The sequence below is a fragment of the Enhydra lutris genome, unplaced genomic scaffold (genome assembly GCF_002288905.1).
Source record: "Enhydra lutris kenyoni isolate GAN:26980312 unplaced genomic scaffold, ASM228890v2 scaffoldscaffold34, whole genome shotgun sequence".
NCBI classification, from domain to species: Eukaryota; Metazoa; Chordata; class Mammalia; order Carnivora; family Mustelidae; genus Enhydra; species Enhydra lutris.
This window is the reverse complement of record NW_019154118.1, coordinates 8,979,645-8,993,039: the sequence shown is the minus strand read 5'-3', so window position 1 is coordinate 8,993,039 and position 13,395 is coordinate 8,979,645. Positions and strand designations below refer to the sequence as shown.

At 43.1% G+C, this 13,395-nt stretch overlaps 1 protein-coding gene across 1 annotated transcript in view; it reads right to left on the bottom strand.

The window, feature by feature from the left end:
* The window catches only part of LOC111153834 (cell adhesion associated, oncogene regulated), a 62,825-nt gene that overhangs the window by 33,917 nt on the left and 15,513 nt on the right, over positions 1-13,395 (bottom strand). The window contains exons 8-10 of the mRNA XM_022513091.1: positions 6,620-6,909; positions 4,916-5,090; positions 2,751-2,879 (exon numbers count right to left, since the gene is read on the bottom strand). Of these exons, the coding sequence (XP_022368799.1) occupies positions 2,751-2,879; positions 4,916-5,090; positions 6,620-6,909 (594 nt within the window). The remainder of the gene's footprint in view (positions 1-2,750; positions 2,880-4,915; positions 5,091-6,619; positions 6,910-13,395) is intronic.

Below are 13,395 nucleotides of genomic sequence, written 5' to 3'. Positions count from 1 at the left end.
AAGTTACAGTAAATGTTTAAAATTAGTTGTGATTTTATTTAAATGTTTTTCTTAATCCACCCAAGCTATAAACACATTCAGCAGATGATCTACAGATTATTAGATAAGTCACTAAGGGTGCCCTGCTGTCTAGCCTGTGCCACATTCCTTAAGCAAGACCACTCTGTCTCAACATCTCTCTAGCTCCAACACAAATACATAAGAAAGAACACAACGACGTTGCCCACGGTACCTGTATGGAGAAAATGGCAGCATTTAAAAAACAAACTGCATACTGGATAAAAAGAGGAAAATATTCAAAGCAGGCAACTTTTGAGTGATACTTACTGTATTCCTTTCAAGTTAGAAAGCAATGGAAACAGAATGAATAGAACTGTTAGTGAATCTCTTTTTTGGTCCTAGATAACCAACAACTTCCGTCAACTGATTCCCAGAAGGTTAAAACTCATCCGAGAACAAACAGCACAGATCGAACAGAAGATTATTAGGGAAAAGAATCTCTACATAGGAGAATCATCAAGATCTAAAAGAAAAAGTGCGTGACAAACAGAGACAAGTTGGGAGTTTGGGGGCACCTGGGTGGCTCAGCAGGTTAAAGCGTCTGCCTTCAGCTCAGGTCATGATCTCAGGGTCCTGGGATCGAGCCCCACATTGGGCTCTCTGCTCAGCAGGGTGCCTGCTCCCCCTCTCTCTCTGCCTGCCTCTCTGCCTACTTGTGATCTCTGTGAAATAAATAAATAAAATCTTAAAAAAAAAAAAATTGGAATGTGAAGAGCAGCCACAGTAAAAAAGGCATGACCTCCAAGAGCCCCAGTTTCCTCAATTGTAAAACCGACTGGCTATCTTCCTCATAGGGTTGTTCGGAAGATTCAAGAAATCATTTCTTACGGCTATCTCTGCCCGGATAACTCCAAACTCGGACTTCCGGAACTCAATCCATAAACTGCACCTAAAAATCTTGATTACCCACCTTGGTAAATGGTTCTTGGCCACCCCAGCCCAGGGTCACCTCATTTCTCCCTTTCATTCAATATGGATTCAATTCCCTTTGTCTGTCACCTGTGTCCTTCCGGACACAGTGACCCTCTGTCACTCCACCCATTATTTCTCTAGCTTCATCTTTGGCTGTTCCCCCTGTCCTGCTTCTTAAAGTCCTTTAGAGTTCTTCACAGCTTTCAGGGAAAGACTGACATTCTAAGTACGTTCTACAAGGGACCCGCCTGCCTTCCCCACGGTGGCGTCACTCCCCATGGCAACCAGTCAAACCAAATCAGTTCTCTAACCTCCACATCTCTAAATGGAATACAACATGTCCATCGTTCATCTCTTTCCCTAGAACTTCTTTTCCTGTTCCTTCATCCATCCTTGTCTTCATAATGGTCTTGTCTTCGAGGCTTAGCGGAGGGAGCCTCTCTTACCACCACCTGCCTCCTTCACATACTCTTGTGATCGCATCAACACTGAGCGTAGACTCTCAGGCATAATGAATCAAAGTCATTATTATGGGTTCACTTGTCTATATTACCCCCTATATGGTTAATGACTTCTTGTCGATGTCACCCTCTATGCTGTAAACCCCCTGAAGGCAAGACTGACTTTACTTTCACTGCAACAGCATTTGGTCCGTATCTACCTGAGCGTGTTACACAAATCATACGGTCTTTGTTTCTCAGAGGGCAGCTTTACTCAGATAAAGCTGACGGCTGAGTCAGCAATCTGCTTCAGGTCGCTGAATAGCTCCTCAGAGGTGAAAGGACTCAAGCAGGAGAGGCTCATGATACTGAAGAAGCAGAGAGGCTCCAGAAAGTGTTCAAATGTCATGACTTGCTTTTGTCTGAGACCAATTCATGACAGACTATAAAAATAGGGAAGAGAAGCCTGAACATTCTCAGAGCTCAGCAACGGAACTTGAAGCCCTTCCTAGATGTCCTGCTAACGCCTATTAACACAGTCACAGAAAATACGTTATGTTGTAATTGTGAATTGATAAGTGTGAAATTTAAATACTAAAAAGATGTCTTTTGAAAACTGTATTACTATGACATCTAAGAACCACTCATTGGAGGGGGCGGGGGGCACACCTGGGTGACTCAATTGGTCTAGCATCCAAGTCTTGGTTTCAACTCAGGTCATGATCTCAGGGTCGTGAAAGCAAGCCCTGCATTGGGCTCTGCGCTCAGCAGAGAGCCTGCTTGTCCCTCTCTCTCCTGCCCTGCCCCTCCCCCCAATAAATAAATAAATCTTTAAAAAATTAAAAATAAAACCATACAATTGGCAAGATAGAGCAATAAAACGGAGTGTGACATTGACAAAATACAGCAATAAAACAGTATGGAATGTAATTGTTTGCTTAAAAAAAACCTAAATCTTTCTATAGGTACCACCATACATTTTGATAAGTCACCAAAAAAAAAAAAAAAGAGAGAGAGAGAGAGAGATCAGACTTTCAAAGTATAAATTTGGTTTCTTTGCCAAAGAGAAAGCAGAAAAATCCTTTTTATGAGTTATATAACCTTAGTACCAGAACATTTTGAATCTGAGTGTATTACCTTAAATACCAATCATGACAGTGAGTTACCAAGATCTGAGTATAGGGCATTAAAAAAAATGGATGAAGTAGGACCTGGAAGAGGTTAAAATCCAAATGACAAACAAACACTCTCTCCCACTCCAACCCCCAAATAATTTGAAACATGTCAGGTCCACTGGTAAACAAACAAAATCAATAAAATGAAGATTCTCCACTTTACCTCCACTATGCCTAGAGGAATCTGTAAGGACCACTCCGAAGTTGTCCGCAGCCTCTGAAACAACGGGGCGCCGAGGGACGCCCATGGGGGGTAAGGACGCCTGCGTGTTTTTCGATGAGGTTGTTTTCTCTAGAAAAGTTAGAAGACATATACTCATCTACTGCAACATAAACTTCTGTGTATATGTAAAGTAAGAAAAGATATTATAAAAAACTCAACTGGTATACAGATATTAGAGCTTCTCTATTACAGGGTCTAAATTTCAGACCTACATTGTAAATACTTAGCTAATCTGAGGAATCGAACTTGAAAATTATGTTGTCTTTTTCTAATAGCCTTTGTAAGGGAAAACTAAAAGCTGTCTTTCTTCATCGGGCAGATTTTCATTTATACACAGAATAAACACCACAAAGTGAAAAAAGCCAAATAAGTAGAGTAAAGGCTTTCAAACTATTCATGCGTTTTTCTTCTACCTATTTCTTAATTCCAAAGCATAAAATTCATGCTTAAAGAGCTTCTGTCTCTTTATGGGAAAATTATTATGTTGAGTTTGAAAATTCCAAGAGGCAAAAAGTGAAAATGGGTGATTATTATAAAACCGAAATATCTGCTTATTATTCAGTATTTATAATAGGTCAGATTCTATAAACAACTGTGGGCTGATTATGAAAATTAACTCAAAATAGAATTCAAGTAAGAAATACTCATTCTTTTTCTAGCTAGACTCGGTCATTAGTATGAAAGGGTCTTTTCCAAGAGCCAATAAATAAATTTCTTCTCGATCATACCTCCTTTTTATTTTCTACTTCAGACGAAAATATTCTTCCGCCCCGTTCCCCACTCCACTCACTGGTCTTTTTGTCCATTGATGACCGAGCCATAACGGTGTCTTGTCAATCAAGCTTACCCTCAACAAGCTAACCCACAGAAAGAACATCCTTTCTTTGCACTCCTCCAGCATCTTCTAAGTCCTTTACTTGTCATATTTTGGCCTCTTTGCTGACACCTGTGCCCTCCTCCAGTCTATCCTTACCCTACAGCCAGAGTCCCCTGTTGAAACATATAGCAGACAGTGTCACAACTCAGCTCAAACCTTCCAGTGCTTCTAGCTCACTCAGAGTCAAAGTCAATGTCCTTGCAGGGGCGACAAAGCACCATGTGGCTTGGCCCCTCTGTCATCTCTCTGAGCTTTCTCCCCTAGAGCCTCCTCATTTTGCCTCTGTCACAGGGGCCCCCTCAGTGTTTCTAGGGTACCTCAAGCGCACCCCGCCCTGGGGTCTCTGCACTTGCTACTCTCTCAGCTGGGATGTTCTCTCCCCAGATAACCATGTGACCTTCCCACTGCACCCTGGACCTTCTGCTCCCCTGCTGACTGCCCACTGAGGACTTCCCTGGCCACCTCGCTTAAATTGTGACAACTGCTACCACACCCACTTCCTATATCCATCCCCTAACTTACGTCTCTTATGGCATTCACCACTTCCTAATGTACTTAAAACTTAGGTGTAAGTCTCTCCCAGCTAGAAAGCGAGCTCCATGAGGGCAAGGAGTTTTGTCGATTCTGTTTATGGCCCGGCACACAGAAGGCATTCAGTAAACATTAGCACAACTGAAATCCTGCCCTGTAGTTGCTATTTATTTATGTCTTACCCTCCTTAGCAAAGGAGAAGCCCCGTTAGGATGGATCTTGTCTTGAGCATCTTTGTTTTCCCTACATCACCTACCCTAATGCCTTACCTATCATAAACCCTGAGAAATATTTGTAGAACACTGGATGGGACGGCATAATACAACATGCATGGCCCCAAAAGGTACGATCATCAAATTATTTAGGGAATTTATATATAAGAATCTCGGGGCGCCGGGGTGGCTCAGTGGGTTAAGCCTCTGCCTTCGGCTCAGGTCATGATCTCAGGGTCCTGGGATCGAGTCCCATATCGGGCTCCTTGCTCAGCAGGGAGCCTGCTTCCCCCTCATTGTCTGCCTGTCTTTCTGCCTACTTGTGATCTCTCTCTCTCTCTCTCTCTCTGTCAAATAAATAAATAAATAAATCTTAAAAAAAAAAAAAAAAAAAAAAAAGAATCTCTATGACCCAAAAGGACACTTAACTAATAAAGTGACATCCGGCCGGCCAGCTCATTCCTCCTAAGGAAGGTGATACTCACCTTTGCTCGTGCGGAAGGTGAGCATGGCGGGCTGGCCTTCACCCGCTGCGCTTCTTGCGACCATCAAAACTTCATAGAGACTAGAGGGCTCCAGTTCTGTTAGATGGAGCTCATTTTCACTTCCTGGGACTCGAACCGTGTGCCAGCTTCCCACCAGGCCAACACCATCATCTAGCTACTCAAGAGAAAATAAGCCGTTAAAAAGAAGGAGATTCGGGGAGGAAAAACCTTCCATTCAAATTGGAGAAAATCTTCAGTTTCACATGGATTTTGGTATGGAATATCCCCCTTGCAAGCAAAAGAGACATAATACTTCTTCATGCTAATAAATAGAAGGAGACACGTAGCGACAACTTAGGAATTCTTAGGAATAAAAAGACTCTTGATTCTGCTACTTACCACTAACTTATAGCCTCAAGCAAGTTATCCGATCTCCCAGAATTTGTTTCCTTTACTCATGAAGAAAACAATAATCCTTTCTTATTGCGCTAACAGGAGCATAAAATAAGTATATAATAATCTGTATTAATGATAATATATAATAAATTAGAATATGTATGCACATATGAATTCTGCAATTATCCATTATCCAGGTCCAGCATTTTTCCTATCTCGACACGTTCCACATGTATTGGAGGAAATAAATTTTAAAAAGATCTAATCTGCTGTGTCTTAGTTAATGGAACCAGGAAATGACACTGGAGGGAAATTTTTGCATGGGCAAGAATCTCAATAAAAGTTTCTTTACCTGGAATTCTCAGGTTAGAAACAGTGAATAAATTTTCAAATATCACCATGTTCATTTTTCCAGATATTAAATGGGTACCAAAATGGCTTGGACAAATAAAAGTATTTTAACTAGGAGGGCATCTTTGGTTCATTTACTAGTCTCATTAAACAGAGGAGATTTTCTTGGGACGCCTGGGTGGCTCAGTTGATTAAGCTGCTGCCTTCGGCTCAGGTCATGATCCCAGGGTCCTGGGATCGAGTCCCGCATCGGGCTCCTTGCTCAGCAGGGAGCCTGCTTCTCTCTCTGCCTCTGCCTGCTGCTCCCCCTGCTTGTGTTCTCCCTCTCTCTCTCTCTCTCTGACAAATAAATAAATAAATAAAATCTTTTAAAAAAAAAAATAGAGGAGATTTTCTCATTTTGCTTTAATAGAAGCCTCTGGAAGGATAAACACTGAAAAATCAACTGAGAGGATCAAGGTTCACCCACATAAATCACCAAACAACATCACATTCCAATACAATGAAGAAGGATAATGTGAAGTAAAAATAACCATCAGAAATTATGCCAGAGGACTTTGTTCAGGGTTTCTAATAAGAAACTGCTTTATTTGCTAAATAAACTGTATTTTACTATCTCAGAAAATATCTCTGTATTTTACTATCTCTTTGCTATCTTTAAAGAGCGGTTTCTAGAGCTTTGCACCCAAGGGGTTAAAATGCTTGATAAAAAAACATCAAGAAGTCACTGGGTTCTTAGAATTCCTATTTTGGGGGAAATTATGCATCCTTCATTCTTATTGCTTTTGTTAGACTGGTAAATCCAGCATGACCGCTGGGACAGGTCTCCCAGACTCGGTCCTAGAACACCCCTGTTCTGTTTCCTGCAGCTCCATAAAAGTCAAAGATAATAAGCACATGTTCCACACACAACGTTAAGGCATGTGAAGAGAAAGCTGGCAAATGAGAAGAGATTACCTTTCGATACTTCACAAAATAGGCATTGATGGGCAGTCCGCCATCCTTCCCGGCCCTCCAGACCAGGTGGTACGTATCAGCTGTGTAGGTCTGCGGAGGGCTCAGAATGATGGGGGCGTCCGGGACGGCGGCTCCACTAGCATTTTTCTCTGGTGCTGAGTCCACTGCCCTGGGGTGCTCCTTCACTGGAAAGGAGCTCAACGATCCAGCTTCTGAACCATCTCTTTTATCATTCTGAAAGGGACCCGAAGCTGTGACCGGTCCTGCTTTTGTATTTGTTTCAAAAGGAACTGCAGAGGATGGGAGGAAGAGAGAAGAGAGAGCTTAAGAAAATTCATTTTTTTTTTAAAGATTTTATTTATGTATTTGACGGAGAGAGAGATCACAAGCAGGCAGAGCAGCAGGCATAGAGAGAGAGGGGGAAGCAGGCTCCCTGCTGAGCAGAGAGCCCAATGTGGGGCTCGAGCCCAGGATATTGGAATCATGACCTGAGCTGAAGGCAGAGGCTTTAACCCACTGAGCCACCCAGGCACCCCGGGAAATTCATTATTTCAGGGCCTTCTACACAGCCATCTAATTGGCCACACGGATAATGACAATCTGAGCCCAAGAACTAAAAAGAAGGAGCATCTCAATTTGTAATTCATGGAAACAGCTAACCTCCGGGAGCAACCTCTTATTGCAAAATCAATTTCACGATGCCGCAGTTGAGTGATCTGAAGGACGTTTTTCTTTCTTGCTCTATGCTAGTATTCCCTTTTACAACAATTTGCTAGGTTAACCTCGGAAGATTTTAAGTTGGAGAATACAGAGCATTAACTCCAGTTGGTAATGAAGCAATGCACTCCCTTGGGGACAAGGTGAACTAAATAGTAAGGAAAGAGTCAAGAGTGAAGCTATGACCTATTGGGCAGTCAAGAGTGAGGCTATGACCTACTGGGCAGCGGGTCTCCAAAGACAGCCCTCAGCATTCACACCCTCCGGTGGTCCCCTCCCTGCTGAATGGGGGCTGAGCCTAGGATGGGCTTTGACCAATGAAGGCAGAAGTAAGACTGTGCTCTTCCAGCCTTGAGTCTTAAGAAGGCCTGGCACTTCTACTCTTGTGTTGCCACGTACAGACAGCCAAGCTAGCCCCGCAGAGAGACTACGGGGCGCGGGGGGAATGGAGGGAAGGAAGGGGAGGCAGCTGGGGATTCCAGCCTTCACAAAAGCGCCACCTGTGGGAGTGAAGCCACTTTGGCTGTTCCAGCCCCAGGTGCCATCTGACTGCAACAGCATAAGGGATCCAAGGCAAGACCAGCAGAATTGCCTCGCTATATCTGGTCAACCCACAGAAACGTAAGAGATAACAGAGGGGCTGCTGGAGGGGGCATCTGGGTGGCTCCGTTGATTAAGTGTCCAACTCTTGGTTTCGGCTCAAGTCGCCATCTCAGGGTCATGAGATGGAGCTCTGCTTTAGGCTCCACACTCAGTGGGAAGTCAGCTCCTCTCCCTCTGCCCCTCCCCCTACGCACGCTCGCTGGCTCCCTCTCTCTCCGTCTCTCTCAAATAAATAAATCCATCTTAAAACATAAATAAATAAAGGGGCTACTGGAGAGCTAAAATACTTACTCTACACAAGCAAAAGAGTTTATATTCAACAAGAGAGGAGAAATGAAACAAGACTAGCAAAGATCAAAGAAGAGTTTACTTATTTCCAAAGCAAGCCCTCTTTCTGGATAGAATCAAAGGTCGGCTTAAGAAACTGCCACTCCAGTAAATAAAATAAAGAAACAAACAAACAAAAAACTGCCAATCTAAAGAAAAATAAAACAAGCCAACAGTCTTAATACGACTAAAAGCATCTACAACATCCAGAGAAGGGAAAAATACTTTTATTTGCACTGAAAAAATAAATAAGTTGCATTTATCACTCCCCCCAAAATTTACTGAGCGCATACTACGTGCCAAGCATTGTGCTAAACTCTTAAGGAATATAATCTCATTAAATTCCCCAAACAACATTCTTCGGTAGATAGCACCACTCCTACTTTACAGATGAAGAAATGAAGGTTCTGGGAGATGGTGACAAGAGCTGGCAGAAGACTGTCAGCAGGGCGGCTGTCAAAAACGAGAAAGCAGTAGGAAAACAAGTATGCGGCCAGCACCATGAAACCCAAGTACTGACAGCTTGCTTTCTCTAAAGTGCTATTCGTACTGGCGACAAAAACATCTCCTATGTTTGACCACTTGTGCAGAGGAAGGGAGCAGGGGAAACAATGTGAAAGGGTTTCTTTTGCACAATGAGGTCGGATTCCTGGTTTAGGGAAAAAAAAAAAAAGGTGGGTGTGTTTTCAGGACAGTCAGGGCAGTTCAGGAGAGAAGCAGCAAAAAAACCCCCCAAAAACAAAACAAAACAAAACAAACCCCAAAATACAGCTAACAGTGTAGGGTCAGTTCTCAGTTTAAAAGAGAAAAGGTGTCCCAGATGCATCCTCCATTAAAGAAAATAAAACGCCAGAGAGAAAATCATACAGGAGAAAACTAATTAAGTTCATGGAGACAAACTTCAAAATATTGCTTCTGGAGCTGCCCGTGTTTACCTAGTGAGTCAGAACACGGGCTGGCTGGGAAGGGGGTGAGCTAGTGCTGCTGCTGTGGCCAGAGGGACTCGAGCAATGGGCACTAACTCAGCTGGGGCTCAGGGTGGAGAGAATGGCTTTTATTTTTTTAATTTATTTTTATTTTTTATTTTGTTATTAAATTTTTTGTATTAACGTATAACATATTATTTGTTTCAAAGGTACAAGTCTGTGATTCATCAGTCTTACACAATTCACAGCACTCACCATAGCACGTACGCTCCCCAGTGTCCATCACCTAGCCACCTGATCCCTCCCACTCCCCCTCCCCTCCAGCAGCCCTCAGTTGGTTTCCTGAGACTCAGAGTCTCTTATGGTTTGTCTCCCTCTCTGGTTTCATCTTGTTTCATTTTTCCCTCCCTCCCTCTATGACCTGCTGTCTTTTTTCTCAAATTCATCATATCCGTGAGATCATATGGTAATTGTCTTTCTCTGATTGACTTATTTCGCTTAGCATAATACCCTCTAGTTCTATCCACATCTTAGCAAATGGCAAGATTTCGGGGGTTTTGATGGCTGCATAGTATTCCATTGTAGATATATATACCATATCTCCTTCATCCATTCATCTGTTGATAAACATCTTGGTTCTTTCCATAGTTCAGCTACTGTGGACATTGCTGCTATAAACATTGGAGTACAGGTGCCCCTTCAGATCACTACCTTTTATCTTTGGGGCAAATACCCACTAGTCCCACCAGGGACATAGGGTAGCTCTATTTTCCACTTTTTGAGGACTCTCCATGCTCTTGTAGCAGAATGACCTTTTAATCATTAGCAGTTTCATGGATCCCCTGGGCTGGTTACCACTGGGAAATGGTATTCGGCTGGACAAGAGTTTAAAGACCACAGGCCTCAACTGATCCAGAGGCAGGAGACAAACTTGTGCTCCAGCTGGGGTCTAACCGTATGAAAGTCAAAATTCCACTTCTGCTCTTTAGGATGCAGTGAGACTTTATGTAACTTTTATTAAGAAGGAGATTCAATTCCTTCCCCTCTACTATTTCCAATAATATAACTTGAATACTCATGAACTACTAGACACAATTTATAAGGGCTCAATGCTACTTTCAAAAGTTTTTTCACATATGTTACTTCAACTTATCTTCAAAACAACTCTGTGAGGGCACCCGGGTGGCGCAGTCCGTTAAGCATCTGCCTGCGGCTCAGGTCGTGATCCCAGGGTCCTGGGATCGAGTCCCGTGTTGGGTTCCCTGCTCAGCAGGAAATCTGCTTCTCCTCTACCCCCTCTCCACTGCTCGCAATCTCTCTCTCTCACACACTCTCTCAAATAAATAAGTAAAATCTTAAAAAAAAAAGAAAACGGGGCACCTGGGTGGCTCAGTGGATTAAAGCCTCTGCCTTCGGCTCAGGTCATGATCCCAGGGTCCTGGGATCGAGCCCCACATCGGGCTTTCTGCTCAGCGGGGAGCCTGCTTTCCCCTCTCTCTCTGCCTGCTTCTCTGCCTACTTGTGCTCTCTGTCTGTCAAATAAAAAAATAAATCTTTAAAAAAAAAAAAACAAAAAAAACTGTGAAATGGTCAGATGAGACATCTTTTTTAAAGGTAGGACACTTTTTGAATTGGAAAAGAGACTGACACTTTTTGAATTGGAAAAGAGACTGATAAAAACACTGCTTTTAATGGCAGTGAATTTAATGACTCTGAACCGAAACTAATTAAACAAGGAATATAACCAAATCTGTCAAAGCCCTTCCCACTGTGACCACTCACGCCAGCCACCCTCCCCGGACTGTCCCAGGCCAACTCCCACTGTAGTTCTGAGAGTTACAACCCACTCTATAAATATTTGTATACCCAACACCTCAAAACCCAAGGTCTCTGCTAAGAGAAAAGGGGGAGAAGGGGTAGTCATCTCTCTCTTTGACCTTGCTTACTCCCCTCTTCACAAAAAAAAAAAAAAAAAAAAAACAAAGTAAATAAGCTCTCAGTATGTTAGAATTTGATAAGGCTCAGACTCCTGTAAAGAGAAGTGGGTTGTTCTATATTGTTGTGAGCTTTGATGAACTCACCTGGATCTTAAGAACTACAGAGCATGCAAAAGAGGAAATACAAGGGCCACTTAGGTAGGATGTCAGTGATGGGGTGACCTACTATACATGATAAGGGCATTTATCAAGACTTAAAATCCTCAGGGGTGGGGGGGGATCTTAAAGCTCTAGAAAGTTCTAGCCTAAACAAGTTAGCTTATGCATCTTCTAAGGGATTCAGATCTTTCATATTTAAAGCGAGGCAGTTAGACAAACTATCTAGTTCCATCAGCTACGACTATCCCGTCTATGCCTCCTGCTACCCTGTATTTACATGACACAATCACTCCATACAAGCAATGCCTGGGCTACACCTGTCTTACAGCTAACAATTTTGAGTAGAGCCACTCTTATTTTTCCTTAGCAGAACAGATACGTACACACACACCTGTATCCATACACACACACATTTTTATATATGTATACCTTTATGCAACACTCAACCACCTTTTTTGAGGATTCTTAAGATGACTAAATCAGTAACTATTCCTTCTATCCCTAACCACTACCTGGGGTAATTACCATGTACTATTCATTAGATAGCAATAATTATAACCTAATACTTAGCACTTGAAGGTTTTCTACTGCCAGACACCATTCTAAACACTTCGCATGTACAAATTCCTTCAATTCTCACGTCTGCTTGATGGAGAGGGCCTTTGCTATGTCTGTTACGCAGATGAGAAAATAAGCAGAAAGGAGTTCAAGGGTTTGTCCCAGGTCTCAGAGCTCCTAAGTGGCACAGCCAGGAAGCTAACTAACCCAGCGTACAGGCTTAACCCCCCCATCACCTCCACCTCTGGCACGCACAGAGGGGCACAAGAGGATTATGGAAGTCCCTGGCCTTCCCCATTTCTCCCCACCTCCAGCTTCATCTGGAGCTAGAGGGTCCCCATGTGCATGTGGATGGAAATACATGTGTACACGTCCAACCTCTGTCTACTTCGCCTTCACTCCTGTGCAAAAGACTGCCCCCCTGTCCACTCTCCTGGCTTAACGGTCCCGGCCACTGGTGGTGTGGCCTGCACTCTGGAGGACAGGCCATGGAGAGAGAGCTGTGTGGAACCAGACTGTGAACTAACGAAAGCAAGGAATTCCAGAGCCCTGTCCTGCTGTACGCAGGGAGGAACGTGGGTGCCAGGCTCTGGGTAAGCACAACCCCTTGACCCCGTGGACTCTTTGACATGTGGGATCTGAGGGCCCAGGCAGAAGAAGGCCACATGAAGCTCTCTAAAGCAGCAACCCACGGCAGGGCCCTCAGCTCCAAAACTAAGGGCAGTACTCTGCCCCTTTCATGATAAGTAAGGGGACAGTCTCCACTCCACTGACCACCTGCGGGAGAAGGCTGTTCTAAGTACTCACTGACAGAGAGTTTGGATTTGAATTAACCTTAATAATATTGATACTCTATACACTAGTTCCTCAAAAACTGTAAAAAGCTTTTAAGACATCCTCACCAAAAATCAGCAGAAGATCAAGAATGAATGTTATATACGCAGCCATAAAAACAAAAACAAAAACAAAACCCCGAAATCTTGCCATTTGCAATGATGTGGATGGAACTAGAGGGTATCATGCTAAGCAAAATAAGTCAGTCAGAGAAAGACAGTTATCATATGATCTCACTGATAATGAGGAATTTGAGAAACAGGACAGAGGATCATAGTGGAAGAGAGGAAAAAATGAAAGACAAAACTAGAGAGGGATACAAACCATAAGAGACTCTTAATCTCAGGAAACAGACTGAGGGTTGCTGGAGGGGAGGGGGATGGGAGGGATCAGGTGGCTTGGGTGGTAGACATTGGGGTGGGTATGTGCTATGGTGAGAGGTGTGAATTGTGTAAGACTGATGAATCACAGACCTGTACCCCTGAAACAAATAATACACTATATGTTAATTTTTTTAAAAAAGAATAAATGTTATACATTCCATTAGAAAGGTAACTCTGAGTAAGAGGTACTGTTTGATAGGACCACGATTCCACTTTCTCAGTGCTCGAGACTCTGGATACTGTACTTACCAAGGGCTCCCTTGAAAAAAATGTCTGCAATGACCATTTTCAGTAGCTTAGAAAACCAAAAGCATTAATCACACAAAGAGGTC